We start from the raw sequence: 19728 nt of genomic DNA, 5'->3' as shown, positions 1-19728 counted from the left end.
AATTTTCGGAATTTTAAAATTATATTTCGCATTTTTACTAATTTTCGCAACCTTTAAAAGTTATTATGCAAAGTAAAAACATTGAAAAATTAAAAAAAAACTTAGATTACATGCTATCCAGGTAAAATATCTAGGATTGAAATAAAAATGAAAGTTCAATGATCTAATTGGAACAAAAGTTTACATCAGTGAGTGACCTGATTGAAACAACTTTCAAAGTTGGTTACTATTCTATGGAGTAATCCCGTTTATTAAAGTGTAAATTTGACAAATGTGAAGTTTAAGAGAAATATACACACAAGTTGTTCATACCTTTTCAATTGGAGCGTAAATTCTATAAGGCTACGTGTAATTGTTTCATTAAAAAAAGTGAAAAAGAATGTTGCCGGGTCACCACACACACGTAGACAAGAATGCTTCACTTTTCACACTCACTGATATGTATAATGAATAATGATCTCACAAGGGGTTCAACTTTTTTTTTAAATATTTTATTCTAACAAGGAATGGTGACGTGTGTGATTGTGTTAGAAAAATTAAATAAACAAACGAACTCGCCCTACGGTCATGTACCACCATGCCCCGGATAGTGATAGGTTGGTGGGCGTGAACTCATTACACATGGTCAGATGGCCTAATTTGCTAAATTATTTAAAATATGCATGAACACATTCATTATGAATAAAAATTAATAGAAATGACTTGTCTTCTACACTACCCTTAACAGAAAAACTACATTTTTCTGATATACTTGAATTAAAGTAACAGTTATGCACCTTGTGGTTTCAGCTTTTGTGAGATGATAACCAACTTTATTTAATAAATAGTAATCAAAACCAAGTTACATATATATGAATAACTTCAGTGTCCCATCAGTGATCTAAATGGCCGTTCATAAAAAAACATATGAATAACTTCAGAGATGATCAGTGGGCCAGTGTCCCGTTAGTGATCTAAATGGTCGTTCAAAAAAGAACATATGAATAACTTTTGTGATCAAATTATAAATAATCAAATAAACCTTAAAATCTAGGTTGAGATTCCATGAGTGTTTGAATGTATGTTTGCTTTATATCTAGGTTCAATGAACATGCTATTTACTTATTTGTGGCTACATAAATTGTTAAGTGCACCAAATAAACATATTATGATTTCTTGACCTCTTAACAATTTGCAGATGAGAAGGAACTAAGCCCGTGGTGTAACTGGACAAGATCTTGGTATTTATATACGATAATCTCATGAGTGTGGAAAAACTTGAAGGTGGTATGGTAAACACGTCAAATAGTATAAGCAACCGGTATGCTAAGCTTTTAAATGGTTCGTGGTTGGCCCAGTTCCGCTATGGGTCGAATCCGTGGATGGCTAGATATGTTTACAGCGTGATGTTTCTGTTAGCAAATTTGCTTGCGTGGGCTGTGCGTGACTATGGACCGAGTGCATTGACCGAAATGAAGAGTAAGTTTGAGGGGGCGTTTGGATATGCATTCTGAAATAATAACTTTCGAAAAATCATCATCATCGTACTCAGTATATCCCACCAATAGCAAAGCTATGGCAGGGTCTGAGGAGGGTAAGATGTAGACAGCCTTACCTCTACCCCATAGGGATAGAGAGGCTGCTTCCGGTGAGACCCCCGGCTCGATAGTAGTTTTGCATCAAGCCTTGGACATAAAGCACATAGCACTCAATCATCGGGATACCGGCTGATTGGTGCATGTACCCTCGTCTTTCGGCTATCAACGCCACCACATGATGCCTGATTAACCTTCCGCCACTTTTAACGTTATTTTCACGAGATTAGTAAAATAACGTCACAATTAGTAAAATAACTTTCGAAAAACACATATCCAAACACTCACAAATTCATACTAGGACTTATATTGCTTATATATGTTTGAGTAAATGTTGTTTTGGTCCTATGTGGTTTGGTGAGATTTGCTGTTTTGATCAGTTTTTTTTCCTTTTTTTTCGAGAGTGAATTCCTGTTTGCGTCCATGTGGTTATAACGCTGATGCTAGAGGTGCAATAGCCGAGCCGCTCGCAAACTACTCGAGATAGGCTCGTAAAAAAGCTCGATTGAGCTTAACTTTATCGAGCTCGAGCCGGCTCGCGAGCCTAAACGAGCTGTCGTTTATATAAAATTTTAAAATATAAATTTATTAATTACTAATTAGTATATATAGTATTATGAAAAAATAAATATAAATAACTACATAATATATATAATTTTATACATAAAATTATAATTGAAAAAAATATATACAAAAATAATAAAAATATATAAAAATAATAAATAATATCTGGTAAACAAGGCGAGCTCGATCTTGAAAATCTACTCACGAGCTGAGCTCAATCTTTGAAAATAGATCTCGAAAGGAGCCGAGCTCGAGCTCCGTGTAAGTTAAACGAGCCGAACTTGAGTCTAGTCGAGCCCGGGCTCGGATCGGCTCATTTGCATCCGTAGCTGACTCACACCACAGGGACGCAAGTGGGCCATTTTGACTTTAGGGTCGCATAGTGCGCTCGCGTTATAACCGCAGGGACGCAAATAGGAATTCTCTCTTTTTTTCGTTTGCCAAAAAGACATCAGGTTTCCAGTCCAGTCTAGTTTTGGAAACCGCGATGACTTTTTTCTAACAAAAAAAAAAAAAAACTGATCAAAACAGCAAGTCTAACCAAGCCGTAAAGACGAAAACAACACTCTACTCTTTATTGTCACTAAAAACATTTTCTAAAACTTATTTTTTATTTCAGGGTTGAAAAGTTGCCAAGGTGGTAAAGACTGTTTAGGCACAGAAGGAGTTCTAAGAGTTAGCATGGGTTGTTTTGTATCCTCTATATAATTCATATAATCTATCTAAATACAAACATATGATAAAAAAATTGTTTCCTTAACATATGTTAGATATTTTACTTTACAATGTTTCTTTCAACGGCTGGAACCTCGAAGTTGTATGGACGAAAAGAATTATGGCATTCGGGTTGGTGGTCTGCCAAGATTTTCCTAATGATCGCCTTAATCGTGTTGCCATTTTTCCTCCCGACAGATATCATTATGATATATGGTTAGTTTATATTACACAAACAATCATGTAACATGCATATTTGGTAAAACGGTTGGGATGGGAAACGGGTCAAAACGGGACACTTGTTTTGGGTCAGGTTGGATTGGTCCGAAACAGTTTTTGCCCAATAGATTCACATTTTTATTATAAATAACCAGTTTCTCAAACTGAGTTGGGCCTAAACCTGTTGGACCGGGCCCAATACATGGGTATTCTCGATAACACCTTTCAGGCAATGGGTCGGGCCAAAACAGGTGATCTTTATACGGGTCGGGTTGGTTTGGTCTGAAACATTTTTTTGTTAAAAAGTTTCACATGTTTCTTATAAACATAACGCGTTTTTCAAATCTAAATCCGATGTTAATAATTTCAATATTAATCGAATTTTTTGAGTACAAATAATTTATAAGGTTTTATAAATTAAAGATCCTATCCAACTCATGACTATATTGGGCTAACCTGAGATTGGGTCTAAACCCGTTGGGTCGGGCCCATATATAAGGGTTTTATCTACAAGACTCAAAGCCGGCTTTGAAGGAGGGCAGGGCGGTCGACAACCCCCGGTTCAATCACCCTGGTAGGCCCTTTAAAATTTTTTTACATTCTTTTATTTTCTACTTAAAATAATATGTATTTTTAATGTTTAAACCCAATTACTCAACTTATTTAAGCCCATTTCCATAGAAAATATTGTTTGCACAACCCAAATCATAACAAATAAGCCCATTTAAACATATAATTGCTTACGCCCTGCTTGCGGTGCGCACATATAATGTATATATGTGTGAACCCTTGGGTAGGCAAAAGTAAAATTGCACTAATTTTGACGTTATTTTACTAATCACGTGAAAATAACGTTAAAAGTGGCGGAAGGTTAATCAGGCATCATGTGGTGGCGTTGATAGCCGAAAGACAAGGGCACATGCACCAATCAGCCGGTGTCCCGATGATTGAGTGTTATGTGTCTTATGTCCAAGGCTTGATTCAAAACTACTATCGAGCCGGGGGTCTCACCGGAAGCAGCCTCTCTATCCCTATGGGATAGAGGTAAGGCTGTCTACATCTTACCCTCCTCAGACCCTACCATAGCATTGCTATTGGTGGGATATACTGAGTACGATGATGATGATGATGATGATGATGATGATGATGATGATGAAACATATAATTGCTTAAGCCCAATATTTCATTTTTTTTATTAAAGGCCCAATTTTTTCTCTCTTTCGGCCAAAAATTTTTTAATGATTCTCGGGGACGGCTGACAAGACTACAACCCGTTTATAAGCTATTTTTTTATTTACACAGCCCAAATGAATCTTATATATTTGAACTTATGCAATGTTATTCATTTGCAGGGGATATTGCACATTTTGGTGCAGGGTATGTTTTTTTTTATTATTTCATTTAATTTAACCTCGTGACTTTGATCGTGCGAAAACATCTAACCGATCTTGATTGTTATTATTTTGTAGAGTGTTCTTGCTAATTCAGCTAATCAGTATAATCAGTTTCATTACATGGTTAAATGATTGCTGCTTGTCAGAAAAATACGCCGAGAGATGGTAAGTTTGTTTGTTCATGTAATTAATACTTTTCGTGTATAATTTAATGATCCTAAATGTTGTTTTTGTGCAGCCACATTCATTCCATGCTGCTAGCAACTGCTGCATACATCGTTTGCATATTCGGGATCATATTAATGTACATTTGGTACACACCGCAAGCGAGTTGTCTACTCAATATTTTCTTCATCACATGGACACTTGTACTGCTACAACTTATGACTAGTGTCTCTCTGCACCCAAAAGTAAGTTGTCGGTTCGGGTTGACCCAAATTACTTTTTGTCGAAAAAGATTATTTTTTCTAACTTGTTTCTTTAATAAAATGATTTGAGGCGTTACACATTAAAAGTAGGGAAAATTGCGTAATATAAACGAATGTTACACTTTCTCTAGATTTTAACGACTACCGTCCAAAATAAAAAAAACCATATTACACTTTGTTATCATTTAGCAACCGAGTTTAAATTAGTTCTAAGGCCATATTTTTGCTGATTTATAAGATTGGGAGAATTCCGTATCTACCCTTACAAACTTGTGAAATATCGTATATATATATATACCCAACTCAAACATAAAATATCATATATACCCTTACAAGCTGGTTAAAATATACCCATTTCATTAGAAACTAGTTTTGAAATGACCATTTTATCCTTACTTTCATAAATCTTTAAAATTACATATTTACCCATCAATAATATTTTTCTTAAATATAAGATTTACCCATTTTCTTGAACACAAGTCATTTTAGTTTATATGCATATGCTATGTGGCATTATATATTATTTTATTTATAATTTAAAAAAATATATCATTTTTCAAAATTGTAAATAAATTTGTTATATATTTTCCTCATAAGAAACTTTTGCTTGTGACATCTAATGTGGCTGTTGGCATGGCATTAATCAAACTAGTGCCACATCAGCAATTTACACGTAAAACAGTTAAAACCGATAACATTTTGGGCAACTTGTAGCCCGTTTGAGCCGTTTTGTTTTCTAGTTAAAATTCTTTTACTTACCTGTTTGGCCCGTTAGCGATAAAAAACATAAGTGGAATTGACCCGTTCACAGTTAAATGAATGAATATTCGTTACTTGTTATAATAACAACTTATTATTTTTTTTTTAAACAGATCAGTGCCGGATTCTTGACTCCAGGTTTTATGGGACTTTATGTTGTTTTCCTGTGTTGGTCTGCTATTAGAAGGTGTTTATAAGACTTTAAAACTTATAATTAATATTCTTATTAATTTGCAGCCTGATTGTTTAATATTTGATTATGTGTGTTTTTGCATACAGTGAACCACCAGATGATAAATGTCTTAGAAAATCTGAAACCTCAAGAGACTGGCTAACCATCATAGTAAGCCTTAAACCTTTCATACATACATATACACACACACATGATAACTTTTAAAATTCAAAATATATCTTTTTTTGCTGATTTTTCAATTGAACTTGTAAGTAAAATGCTATGCATTCGATATCGCTATCGGTTATCGGTCCCTTGGAAAAATATCGGTACTGATAATATCGGTGACATTGGATCAATATATCACCAATATTTCCGATATCAGTGTTTTAAGTCTTAATTATCAATTTTTAGTGTTCAATGTTAGCATTTTAAGTCTTAATCAGTTCCCACTTGCTATTATTAGGGTAACCGTAATGGGCGATAATATAGGGCGACAAGGGACGATTTTTGGAGGGAACACCGCCCCCCCTGCGATAAATGGGGCGACAGGGGGGGTGTTCTTTTGTCGCCTGCTTGTTTGTTTGGTTTATTATTATTATAATATAATGTGTGTGATATATATATATATATATATATATATATATATATATATTGGGCTACCACACCACTAAAACAAAAACCACCCCTTTGCTGACTGGGCGCCACACGGCACAAATCGCCCCATTTTGTAGCTCCTCCACTACACATAGCCTTAGTGTTTTGCAAGTTGCGAAAGGTTAATTTGTTAATGGAGTAGAGTATACTGAATTATTAATGTTAAATTACTATATATATCAATGAAAGACTATTTCGTATATATATGAATTTTTAATGATACTAAAATTACCAATATATCACCACGATAACCGATATCTCAAAAATATCGGTCCTTGACTGATATCTGATATTTTTCCGCATTAACTGCTAGGTAAAATGTATAATTAGTGTTGGTTTTGTTACTAGAAACAAGTGATTTGATGCTTAAGATTCAACTGTTTGACTTGTTTCAGTTCATTTTGTTGTGAACAGAGCTTTGTTATTGCTGTACTGGCGATTGTTATCGCAACTTGCTCAACTGGAATCGATTCTAAATGTTTTCAGGTACTAATTCATATTTTTTATTTACAACTACTATTTCTTTGTCTTCATACATTTACAGACATAATTACAAATTTTGTTCTTTAAATATATGCGATTTATGGATTGGGGCCTTTAAAAAGTTTATTTGCGGGCGGTGTCCTTTATATGATAAAATACATTCGCTTTTTGTCCTTTACACTAATTGTCATCCAAAAAGTCAGTTAAATCCAAACATGCCAAGACTTAACGGGGTTTTTGTTTAACACATTTTATTTAGTTTCTTTTTCTAATAATATATTTAATTTGTTTTCTAATTATAAATACTTAAATATTATGCGTAAAAAAGACTTAAAATCCCTCAAATGCCAAGACTTAACGGGGTTTCCGGATGCCAGTTAGTCAAAATGATGAAAGTCAAACAAACATGCCATGTAAAGGACACCTTCTGCAAATAAACTTTTTAAATGACCTGATCCATAAATTGCATATGCTTAAAGGATAAAAGTTGTAATTCAGTCTACATTTACACTACACTTTGCTTTCTATTGAGCATTACTCAAAGTCAAAACATATATATATATATATATACATCCATGCATAATCACACATACATACATATCATATATGTATGTAAAGATGTTCTTTTCAGAACCGATAGTATGTTGAGAAGTGCGAGGAACACACTTGTGCTTTTTATTATAAAGATTGCCTGGAATCAATGCATATAGTTATTGATAATCTTTAGTCTAAATCCACACTTTTTTCTATATATAATTTTTTTAAGATGACAATCTCTCTTACTTTTCCATATATAATTAAGTTATTATAATAAAAAACAGGTGATTATCCAGACAAAAATGATAAAACTCATAATTTGAAGGCCTTTAAGGTGAAAATACCTAAAGAGAAAATACAAAATATGTTCATTTTGGATATATTTATAATTTATATTAGTTCATGTTATATCAGATTTTAGCCTTATAGTCATAAAATTAGTTGGAAGAGTGTCTACTTTTTATTTTATTTATTAATTTGTCATGTCTTAGAATGTACAAACCTGACCGAATTTGTACTTTTAAAAATTTTAATCTTTGAAAAGGTTCATGTACTCAAGAAAATTCGCTTAAGCGAGTAACTAAATAAATAAGTAAATAAAAATGTCAGATACCGTACTTTTAAACGAAATATGATGAATAACGAAAAGTACATAGATGAAATTTGTTCGTAAGACTGTAAACGTAAAAACTTGTTGAAATTTTAGTTGACAAATACATATTCTCATTTATAAAACGGACATGTTTGTGATAAATTACTCGTATAGACTCTAAAACCACTTTACTTGCGCCTGTCAAACAGACCGTTTATTTATTTATTTATTTTTTTTCTGTTTAGGTTAATGCAGGCATACGAATGATTCCATAAATATAATACGAATTATGTATCGAGTCAAATATTGTTGTATTTACTTTAGCTATAACATAAATTAAATATAAAAAATGTGTATGAAGATAATAATAATAATAATAATAATAATAATAATAATAATAATAGTAATATTATTTAATGTGCAGTTCAAACAGGAAGAGAAGCAGGAGGAAGAAGATGATGTACCATATGGTTTCGGATTCTTTCATCTTGTTTTCGCAACCGGAGCTATGTACTTCGCAATGTTATTAATCGGATGGACTTATCACCACCCTATGAAAAAGTAAATATACATTTTAGTTAGTTAGTTAGTTAGTTAGTTAATTAGTTTGGACTTTAATTATTTTGTTTATATAATTATCTACCTCTATGCAGGTGGACCATTGATGTTGGTTGGACTAGTACTTGGGTTCGAATAGTAAACGAGTGGCTTGCTGTTTGCGTTTACCGTAAGTATTCAATTCTACTTTCATCCACCTTTCACAAATCTATTTTAACTAGCAAAGTATAGCATGCGCGTTGTGGCGGATTGTTTCTGAAAATCGAAACTTAGATGAAGAAAAATCATTCCCGACGATATATTTGTAAATCACGAAACGAAAAATATTTAGAAGTTATATTAAAATAATTTTGAATATTATAAGTACCTTTTTAACAGGTCTTTTAAATTTTTTTTACAAAAAATGTGTTTTATGCCATGATTAAAACTTATTGAGTGCTTTCACATACTTGTTATGTATACTTTGTAGTCTTAAGTATTAATATATGAAAACTACCCAAAACAAAATTTGAGTTAAATGGGTCATCTTCATGTCAACCGGTGAATATTCTTGTTGTGCTTAGATTCGCGTGTCAGGCACAGTTTACGAGATTCTTGTTTGTTTGGCACGTAATCCCACAATCCATTCAACACCCTCAGAAAAACTTTTATGAAATGAACACTGATATATAGATATTAAATATATATCTAAAAACAATAATACTATATGTTACATCGTATGACGTTTAGTTTTGGTAATATTAATGCAAAATAACGATATGTTTGTAGTGTGGATGTTAGTAGCTCCTATCGTGTGGAAAAACGGACAGGTGGAGATATCCGGATGAAGACTCGCCTTAACCAACTTAATGAAGCAATGTTATATAAATATCCGCCGAGTATTATGTTGCAAAATTATATGAAGTCAAGAAAGAAGGAGACGTTTAACGGTATGAAACCGTAAATATCCAACCTAATTCAACAATTATTTGTTTTTTATGTTATATATATGTATATATATATATTGGATATGACACAGGGCAAAACAAATAGCCATGACCCTTGAGAGAAGCCATTGTAAAAGGAAATGTAAACTCTTATTGTTGGGTTGTATATTTATTTATAAATACTGATGAAGAATCATTACAATTACAAGTTATTTTGTGTATTTAAATTTGGATTTTAATCGTTTTTGTTTTCAAATACGAGTGTTATTATGTAATGAACCAAAATAATAATTATATCACACACACATCGACAGGAACCGCAACACTACCAATAAAGAACCTTAACTAGCATGTATGATTCAAACATGTGACAAATAAGACGGTTATATAATCACTTAGCACACCATCTTTCTTATGTTACGTACGGTGGCGCTGCAAATAAGTAGCAAGTATAGTTATTGTGATATCTTATTACAATTGCTTACATAATAAACACTCAAATATACAATTGCTTACATAATAAACACTCAAAGTAGTGAAATTTAGCATTTGGATTTTGATGAATGCAAAGACCAAAAATATAGTTATCACTAGATGGTTTTCAACTTGTTAGCCAACTTGCAACTTGATTACAAAGTGCAAACTATTAAAATGTTTACAAATTGTTTAGATAAATGAGTTTTATTGGATACACTTTTTCATGTATCATCATTTTACATGTGTAGCATCCGACCTCACATACCACCAATATTGTCCGCTTTGCCCACGAATAGCTCACAGATTTGTTTTTAGTTGCCTAGTTAGAGACTTCCCAAGAGATCACACATCCTAGTCCGTACTTTCACCTGAGCACACTTAACTGTGGAGCTCTCATGTCTTCTACTAACATTAGAACCAAAACGTGTTGATGATTTAAGAGACGAGGTATAACTTATGAACCAAGAATCTCTCCTATTCATGGTCAATGTGGGATTCGCCTAAGGTTTTACAATATGTCCGAGTTATAACCAACTTGTTTACATCAAATTAAGTATCAGCTAAACAAGATCTTCCAACTAACTTTTACCACTCATTGGAGCTGAAGTTCAACGGTTCAACCTTTAGAAATAGTAGATGAAGCAAACCAAACTCAAAACTCTCAAATGTTAAACAAGTTGAGCTCAAGTTTAGACGGACTAAAGCTCAGCTCAGCTTGGCTCGTTTACACCCATTTGTACAAACTACAATAAAAGCCTCCAAAAAACTCGCAAAGACGTAAAATCAAAAAACAAACAAATCACTTATTCATCATCCAAATTATAACAAAAGGCAATACAAGAAAAAAGAACAAACCAACAACTAAATTTAAATCAAGTCTAATAACAATAATACAACTTATGAATAAAGTGATAATAGAAGCAAACAAAATAATAAAGGAAAGACCATAAAATCTTAATTATCCATTTGAGTTTAATTTTTTACATAAAACACCCCTTAACTTACTCGCCCGCCAGAAAACCCGCACCTAAACTTACCAACCCGGTGAAGTCGATAAATAAAAATCTACAACAAGAAACCGACCATCAAACAAAAACTTTCCTTTTGACGAATGGTTTAGGAGCAAGCAAACTAGATGATTTTGCATACTCCTATCCAAGAGATGTTTACCACGACCTCGGTTTTTTTATTTAATTTACCCGAATGGGTTGGAGGAGGTGTTTGGTGTAGCGTATAATCCACTTTGTTGTTGGTTTGTATTATTCAAAGAACCAAAAGATATCATATCGTATCCAAAATTTCCTACTTGCGGGCTGCAATGCAAACAAAAACGCATTGAAAAATCTTTAATTACTATTTGACTTTGTTGATGAGTTGGCCTGTTGAAGATGAACACGACCCGTATATTTATTCATGTCAAATGACAACAAACCTAACCCGAAAACCCATAAGTCGTGTATTCTGAACACGAGCCATTTATCCCATTTACCTAAACGAGTCATACGTGGTGACAGGTTATGTACATTTTAATAAAATGATTGGCATGTGTTTATTCATACGGGTTAAACATATCAACCCGTTTCTAGTAAAATAATGTAAATAGTGAGTGATTCATAATTTCATATTTTACGAAATTACAATTATAAAATTGCTCTGAGCAAAGGTTGTCATTAGTTAAAACCGTATTGGTGGGGTCCAGTAAGTTTACCAATAACGTATTCTGAGGGTTATGTAAAAATACATAAATAAAAATAAACATGGCGAGATATTATTACCTGGGTTGAGGTGGGATGTTTGGAGGTACTTGTCCCATGAATGGACCTGATGTAATACAAGAATACATGTTATATATATTATTTTGATTTATGGATTAGTGAGTAGATTTGGCATGCTCGGAGGGTTGCATAGTTGTCAACAGCGAATAGCGGTAAATAGTGACTACCTATATGTTATGTTGTGATAGCGACAAAATAGCGCCCGCTATATCATGTTTAGCGATAAACTAGTGGCAATTTTTTTATAAAATAATATGTGTTTTCAGTCAAGAAACCTTTTTTATGGTCAAATTGGTGGAAGTTGGTGGGAAAAAAGCCTAAAAATGCTATTTACATTAAAAAAACACTGACATGCACTATTTTCACATTTTTAAGGCGCTAAACATCATATAGCGGCAGCCGACCTATACACTACGTAGCGAGCTATAGCAGCTATTGACAACTTTGGAGGCTTAGATAACAGGTCACTCATTTTAACGGGTTTAGCCAAGTTGTGTGACCAGAAAACAATTTTTTCTATGTAATTTTTAATTTTTTTAATACATGATTAATGCATTACACATGATTATGCATTGAAAATACACTGGTAGACTTTTGACTCATATGACTCGTTCCTTTTTAGCTAAATGTTCCTGTTTGACCTGTTTTGAGTTACTAAATAACGCCCAAATCGGCCCATTTGTAATCAAACGAGTTGGGGTTGCCAGAAGCACAAAAGAAAACAAGGAAATTACCAGAAGGCATTGATGATCCGTATGATGGGCCCGGTGGAGGCATGGCTTGGTTGTTCATCCATGTTGGTGCGGCTGCACCCAGGCCCAAGGGTTGCTGCATGCCAGTTGGCGGTCCAGTGTTTGGTAAAGCACTTTGTAATGGTGCCATTGAAGGGAACTACAAAAAGCGTAATTCATATTAAACAACATTTTTTCAGGGTCTGCATGAAACCGAAAAAACCGATCCCTAACTCAAATAACTGAATCCATACAAAAACCAACAGTTTGGTTTAATGTTTCGGTTTGTTTAGGTTTTGCGTTCAATTATAACCGAAAAACCAAACCGAACTATATTTATGAATTTTCATTTTAAACTTTGAATGTTACTTGATTTATAAAAAAATAATAAATTATGTAACCCGAATACTTTAGGCCTAAATGTATAATTATCAGTTAATTAGTGACCCAAATTCAATATGTTGGGCCAATTTTAATTCAACTCTTGTGGCACAAAAGTTAAAGCCATAATGGTAAAACTGAACCCAAACCGAAAATTACGAAACAAAACGGTCTTCAAAGATTCAAAAACCGATAATTTGGTTCAGTTTGAGCACAAAACCGACCACGACACCCCTAAATTATATTTACTAATGCTAAAAAAGTTAATTGTAAAACATACGCCTACTGATTTCTTGACAATTCAAAAGATATTCATAACTTACTAAATAACTTATAAGAATTATAAAAAATGTTTTAAATAGTTATATATTTCCTTTCAAGAAAATAGATTCATGGTGATTAAACATTTTGCTCAACCAAAAGAAGACTTACTGTTGTAGCTTGAACTGAAGGCGATTCGTTGAGATCAAATGGATTTGATGATTTTGATGGCTGTGCAAAAACAGGTGGCATAGGCGGCTACGATAAAAAACCATAAATTAATTTAGTAACATCTCAGATACAAGAAGTAATGATGTTAGTTTGGTAAGTTGCATCAAACCTGAGGAAGGTTATACTGCATATTGTATCCCATGCCATACTGTGGAGCAGGGTACCAGCCTGGACCCTGAGCAGTGTAGGGTGCATAACTTGAAGAAAATAAATCCTGCACACACAGCAAATATCATTAGTAATTTAAAATAAACACAAAAAAAATAATAACTAAATGTAGCGATATCGACCCATTTACTTGTGAATGGTCGCTTTGGGTTGTGATTCAATCATTCAATCTTCTTCTTAAATAAAATAATTAATAAGGTTGGACGGGGTCCAAAGTCTATACATACCACATACAACTTCTCAAAGTTTTAATTCAAAGATTCAGATTAGCATTGTAGGAACATTGAACTCGCACGTTCAAGACATAAATCATTTTACAAATCATAACTATTGACCAATTAACTATTTATAAAAAGCTAGAAAAAGGATAAAAGAGTACCCCGGGTCCCCCGTCCCCTACCGTTAATCTTAATTAACACGTTAGTCATAAATTAAAGTTTAAAAGGGGGAGGGTAAACCCAACCCATACTAAATTAGCCTGTTTCAACAGAATGCGAAAAACACAAATGCAGCAGACAAAAATATGCGTCACTACCGCAGGTAGTTCTTGTTTGGCAGCGGGTTTAGCCTCGATGGTGGATGTGACTTGAGAATCTGCACTTGGGGCACTAGAAGGCACTTGAGTTCCTCCACTAGAAGTGTTCCATGACTGCAAAAGGTTGCAAGTAGAACATGATTGTAAAAACTAAAAAGAATGTGGAAAAAACCATGATATAAAGAACAAGACACAGAAGTTTCAAACAATTTACTTAATAAGGGTTAAATCAGGCTGTGTATTGTCTCAAAACAAGTCAGATAAAAAAACACACGCACACACTAGTTGAATGAGGAACAAGTTGAAAGTTGTCCAAAGCCTGATTGTAAAGCATAGAATCCCCTAAACCATATTTAAAATAGCTTATTTATATATATTTTTGTAATCATTCAAATTTTCCTATATATGCTTCTTGGTTTTATAATATGATCTTTCTAAACACTAAAACTATTATTTTTAAAGCATAGAATTTCCTAAAACCATTTATTTGTAAAATCTGATTATCAATGTAAAGATATATAGGTAATTAAGCTGATTATCAATTTAAACATATATAGCTAAGCTAATTTCATATATATCCTTCCAAAAGTTCAAAATTTCACATACATCTTTCTAGGTTAATTCATTATATTCATGAAAGTCAAAAATCACATGTTTGACCCATTAACAAATTGCCATCTTGTCACCTGTAAAAAAAAACTCTATCTACAAAAACACACTTACGAAAGAGAAACCTGAATTTTCAAATAACCACTACCAACCTGATTAAACGATGAAGCAGTAGGCTGAACACCAGTAGCAGGAGCAAAACTTTGCTGACCAAGCACATTTTGCCACTGGCCTCCATCACCAGAGCTACCAAAAGCATTAAATGCTGGTGGTTGTGTAACCGCGGGAGCAGGTGGCATTTGTACACTAGCAACTGGTGGATTATTACCAGATGCAGGAACTGATAGCTCAGAAAGCACATCAAGCAAGTTAGAACTTGAAGGAAGAGATTGAGTAGGTTTTACTACAGGAGATGCATCAAAACTGGCCCAATTATCATTTGCTGATACTGTTGGTTGTGCCATAACTGGAGCAGGAGCGGTTTGTTGTGTTTGTGGGCCAGGGGCGGTTGAAGACGGTTCAGGGTCGGCATCAAAATCAATTAATGAAGTTTCTGTTCTGAGTTCGGTTGGATTCCCATTGGATGATGCTAAACTACTGGAAGAAGCGGTTCTCTGCATCCAGAATTAATTTTCATAACAGTATTTAAAGATTTTGAAAGACATAAAAACAAAGAAACAAGCCAAAACCTGTTCAAAAAAAGTAAAATTTCATAGTTAAATAGTTAAAACATGTAATAACAATTATATAACTACCAAAAATACATTTAATGAGAAGAAAAATTGTATACTGTAAGAACAGATCTGCGCTTGTTTCATAAGCATTTGCAACTCAAAAAACATGGTGATCGGCAAATGCCTCAAAATAATAGAAGGCGACTATTTCAACAAACTAACTATTGAACAAATCAAGACAGATAAAAAAAATTCCTACAGTTAAAAAAAGGGACTTAAAAATACACATCTTAAAATATAACAGGTTAAAATTCACCATCTATTACTTAATGCATAAAAACACTAAAAACTTATACTTATTTTATATAAAAATACAAAATTTCAGATTCATACCAAACATCACCTTTTTAGACCCATATTCAATTTAAATGCATGTTTTTGCCACATGAGTTTTAATCAGGTGAACAAACAAAAAAAACATATACCAAAACACAACATTACAAATTTAACATAAAACCTGATGAATAAAAACTGATTACCTGTGTTTTAAATGAACCATCTGGTGGTCTTAAACCGTTAACTTTTGGAGGTTCTATAACTCGAAGTGGAGAAACACTATCCCCCAATATATCTCTAACGGGCCTAACTACCGGCGGGCTCGATATACTTGTATCTCGTTGATGATCCGGAGACCTACCGTCATCTAATTTTTTCCCATTACCAAATCTATCTTCTCGTCGCCAGTCATTAATAATATCGGGCCGGGCTGGGCTCTTCCTGAAATCTGGGTCATACCCGGGACTCCGTCTTTCATCATAACTGTTTCTAGAACTTACATCACTTCTTCCACCAGGACTAGGCCTATCACTGTAACGCCTGTCATTCTCATAAGGTGGGCTTCTAGAACCTTCTGATTCCCCCTGTTTGATATGCAAATGCATCCAAACTCAAAAAACAATACATGATACAGAAGAACTTAAAACTATTGATTACAAAAACACTTGAATCTCTTTCCAGGAAATCTTTAATAACTACTAGAGGTGACTATTTGAACCCCTTTGCTAATGATCACCTCCAGGGTTCTTTTTTTCTCAGCCGGATCAAAGTGATAGAACCAAAAAATTAGCTTAAACACTTGTAAATGAACTGAGCTTTTAGTGAACCGTTCGCCAGTATGTTCTTTTATTTTATAGACGAACAAACACAAACAACATTTTTTGTTCATTTAGTGAAACAAACGAACATAAAAAGATGTCTCGTTCTTTCATTTATACTCGTGAACGTCCGCTTATGTTCGTGCATTTATGTTCATTCATGTCCCCAGTTTATTGTTGTTTAAGTTCGTTTGTGAATATATTATTTTAAATCTTGTAAGTCCGTTACAGTTTAGTCTAATTTAATGAAATATTGAAAATAAAATATCACGCATTGCCAATTATTCAAGTTTATAAATTTTAGGCTCAACAGATTTTCGGTGTTCGCTCATATATGTCTGTTCATTTATGATGGTTCACGACTTCACGCTCAAGACTATTTGTTTATACTGTTAGTGAACAAACATGAGCACAATCATTTTCCTACAAAAACAAACACAAACATGAAAATTTTGTTCATTTAACTGTTCGTATTCAATCGTTTGTTCGGTTTAGGTTAAACGAACAAACATAAGCATACCCCCTTTGTGTTCGTTGGGTTGGTTTACAGGCCTACCAAAGAGGTCACACAAGATGAATTTCCCCCAACACGTTAAGGGTTAATTTATTAGAAGTTAGGTGGGATACCGTTCTTGCCCTTGGAGGCTTGTCAAAGCTTCTTTCACCAGAATATCTTCTATCCACATAGACATGCTTAATGAAATCGCGAAGTCTCTCGACATTACTGCAAACAGAGAAAATGTTAGAATTACAGTTTTTTAATGGAAAGAAAAACAATGCATTGCATTCACAACCAGATACCTGCTGTCAGGAAAGGATTGACGTTGTGCATCCCATTCTTTAAAATAAATTTCCTTGGCACTCTATTCTTGCATATAAAAGAAGTCAAAATCAAACTTGGTATATTTATAGATAGATTATAGCTCACGGTAAAGTGATTAAATAATCAAGTAATCTATGTAAAGCAGTAGAGGCCATCCATGTATTGAATTTTGGTAATACTAAATCTGGCAGAAAGAACATGCCCAGTGACAAAAATGCCCTTAAAAGTTTTTAAAAGAATTAATATCAATTCATGTATCGGGATATCATTAAGCAGCGACTCAAATGTAAGATAATAATAATAATTTTGTTATAGCATGATGCATGTTTTTAGCCTGATTTATAGTATATTTGGGTGGCCAAGAAAAGTTTCAAAACACAGTGGCCATAACAGAAAAAGTTAAATAAATGTCCCTAAAATATTTAAAAGAAGTATATATGCAACCACATTACCGCATTTCCTCCTCCTAGGAGGGCGCTAACTTCTTGTGTGGTAAATTTGGCCATCGACACTGATTTTACCCTGTGAGTGAATTCGCGACTGTAGAAAATTGAAATACATGTTTTAATATACGGACATAAATTAAGTTCAAAGTTATTTAAAGTAGCATTGTTAACCAAATTCTTCATCACTAGAGAAATGCAATTTGTTTTTCAACCATAAAAAAGTTAGAACTTACTGTATGCCACTGCAAGTTGTGCAAACAAATGTCCAGAAGCTGGTGCACACATACTGAGGTCCCTGTTGAGGAAATAAACATACTAAAAGTATCAAGATCTAGATCAGTTATATTTCAGTTAACTAACTAACTTTGATGCCAACACTAATAACGAAAAAAACTAATAGTCAGCTTAGTTGGAACGCAAGTTGTACTATGATCAGTGTCAGTATTTCTATTATTCTACAGTTATGTTTTAATTAAGTTAATGCCAAAACCAAAATTAATAAAATAACCAAACAGCCAGATTTTAAATGTTAAGACTTAGTAAAAATAAGAGTAAATACTATAACATTACTCTAGCCTATCAACCACATTATTTATTGTATAAAAAGGCTAAAAAGTAGCATGTGGTCAAAAGTAATATGTACTCAGCTTTAAGAAGCATGCCATCACCAAAAGATCAAATAATCATTAATCAAAACACTTTTACTTAATTAATTTTGCATAAATTTTAGTATTGTGAGAACCTGTAAAAAGGTTCAGTATTATCTTACTCATTTCTTGTGAAAACCACCACCAACTAACTGATAGTATGTATATAGAATATGGCTAGCTAGAAATCAGAAAATGGTTCAATTATTTACAGTAACTCACAGCCAAATTCCATAAGTATGATGATATTATTATTACGACTCACCTAAAATTCCACAATTAAGATCAACTTGCAACATAAACTTCAACTACATATCACTCACTAGCAACTTACACACTATCCTCAATCTTATTTTCATGACCATGACAACATAAATTCTTAATCTTTTCTAAATTTGAAATTTAAAGTAGATAAGAAATTGTAGTGTAACACGACCTATTTATAGAAACTACAGACTTCAACAATAGAAAACCAACAGTAAATTAACATCAAAAGTAAATCACTGATGCATCACATAAGTACAAAATCTGACAAAAAGCAGAAACAGGTAAGCACAGTACCAAACTATTGCAGTTAATACATCTCCGATTCTCAGGAAGTTTCAACAGATTCCGTATAGCCCTTTCATTCCTCTCATCCTCCTTCAACCTACTCCCCATTTCTGTCCAATCCAAAAGCCTAACTGCATCAAAACACGCACACGTCAGTCAACATTAACACAATCTTAAGAAAAATCAGTAAAAATTCATCACTCGTGAGCACAGCAATTAAATTCAGCAAACACGGAGCATAACACCAATCCAAAACCCTAACCGCAATAAAACACACACGTCAATCAACAATAACACAATCCTTAACAAATTCACCAATCGCAAATGCATCAATCAAATTCAGCAAACACAGAACACAAATTTTGAATTAAAACATCAAATCCAAAACCCCCAACCGCAGCAAAAGACGCACACTACAGCAACACAAATTCATCAACCGAAAGCACATCAAACAAATTCCACAATTACAGTTTACATATTTCGTATCAAAAAAATTAACATCCTAATAACTATTCAAAGCCCTAGCCGCATCAAAACACACACATGTCAATCAACATTAACGTGATTCTTAACAAATTCACCAATCGCGAACACGAACACAAAAATCAAATTCAACAATCACGTAACACAAATTTCGAGCTAAAATATCGATTAACATCCTAATTATTATCCAAAACCCTAACCGCG

At 33.5% G+C, this 19728-nt stretch overlaps 2 protein-coding genes across 2 annotated transcripts; one reads left to right on the top strand and one right to left on the bottom strand.

The window, feature by feature from the left end:
* Positions 1-1059: 1059 nt before the first annotated feature.
* LOC143596518 (uncharacterized) lies at positions 1060-9785 on the top strand. Its single transcript, XM_077075272.1, has 12 exons — positions 1060-1458; positions 2758-2831; positions 2909-3068; positions 4424-4448; positions 4541-4630; positions 4704-4875; positions 5766-5839; positions 5932-5995; positions 6896-6967; positions 8518-8654; positions 8747-8820; positions 9420-9785. Exons 1-12 carry the CDS (start codon positions 1242-1244, stop codon positions 9476-9478), a joined length of 1218 nt encoding a protein of 405 aa, XP_076931387.1. The 5' UTR covers positions 1060-1241; the 3' UTR covers positions 9479-9785.
* A 1049-nt stretch (positions 9786-10834) lies between these two features.
* LOC143596522 (uncharacterized) lies at positions 10835-19166 on the bottom strand. The gene is made up of 13 exons (XM_077075277.1): positions 19051-19166; positions 18076-18137; positions 17849-17936; positions 17375-17436; positions 17201-17297; positions 15959-16339; positions 14898-15359; positions 14137-14250; positions 13543-13647; positions 13374-13460; positions 12564-12720; positions 11830-11875; positions 10835-11367 (listed from the first exon to the last, which is right to left on the bottom strand). Exons 1-13 carry the CDS (start codon positions 19147-19149, stop codon positions 11250-11252), a joined length of 1878 nt encoding a protein of 625 aa, XP_076931392.1. The 5' UTR covers positions 19150-19166; the 3' UTR covers positions 10835-11249.
* Between the last annotated feature and the right edge of the window lie 562 nt (positions 19167-19728).

The sequence above is a fragment of the Bidens hawaiensis genome, unplaced genomic scaffold, assembly GCF_021521415.1.
Source record: "Bidens hawaiensis isolate Kalapana, Puna unplaced genomic scaffold, B.hawaiensis_p1.1 tig00046668_1, whole genome shotgun sequence".
Taxonomy (NCBI): domain Eukaryota; kingdom Viridiplantae; phylum Streptophyta; class Magnoliopsida; order Asterales; family Asteraceae; genus Bidens; species Bidens hawaiensis.
This window is presented reverse-complemented; position numbering and strand designations above follow the sequence as displayed.

Excerpts from the sequence above, each read along its gene's own strand:
- LOC143596518 (XM_077075272.1), top strand. The coding sequence starts at position 1,242 with ATGAGTGTGGAAAAACTTGAAGGTGGTATGGTAAACACGTCAAATAGT. Across the intron at positions 4,876-5,765 it reads GTGTCTCTCTGCACCCAAAA|ATCAGTGCCGGATTCTTGAC; the intron begins GTAAGTTGTCGG and ends TTTTTTAAACAG. Across the intron at positions 5,996-6,895 it reads GAGACTGGCTAACCATCATA|AGCTTTGTTATTGCTGTACT; the intron begins GTAAGCCTTAAA and ends TGTTGTGAACAG.
- LOC143596522 (XM_077075277.1), bottom strand. The coding sequence starts at position 19,149 with ATGGGGAGTAGGTTGAAGGAGGATGAGAGGAATGAAAGGGCTATACGG. Across the intron at positions 14,251-14,897 it reads CTGCTTCATCGTTTAATCAG|TCATGGAACACTTCTAGTGG; the intron begins GTTGGTAGTGGT and ends AACCTTTTGCAG. Across the intron at positions 13,461-13,542 it reads TGCAGTATAACCTTCCTCAG|CCGCCTATGCCACCTGTTTT; the intron begins GTTTGATGCAAC and ends TTTTTATCGTAG.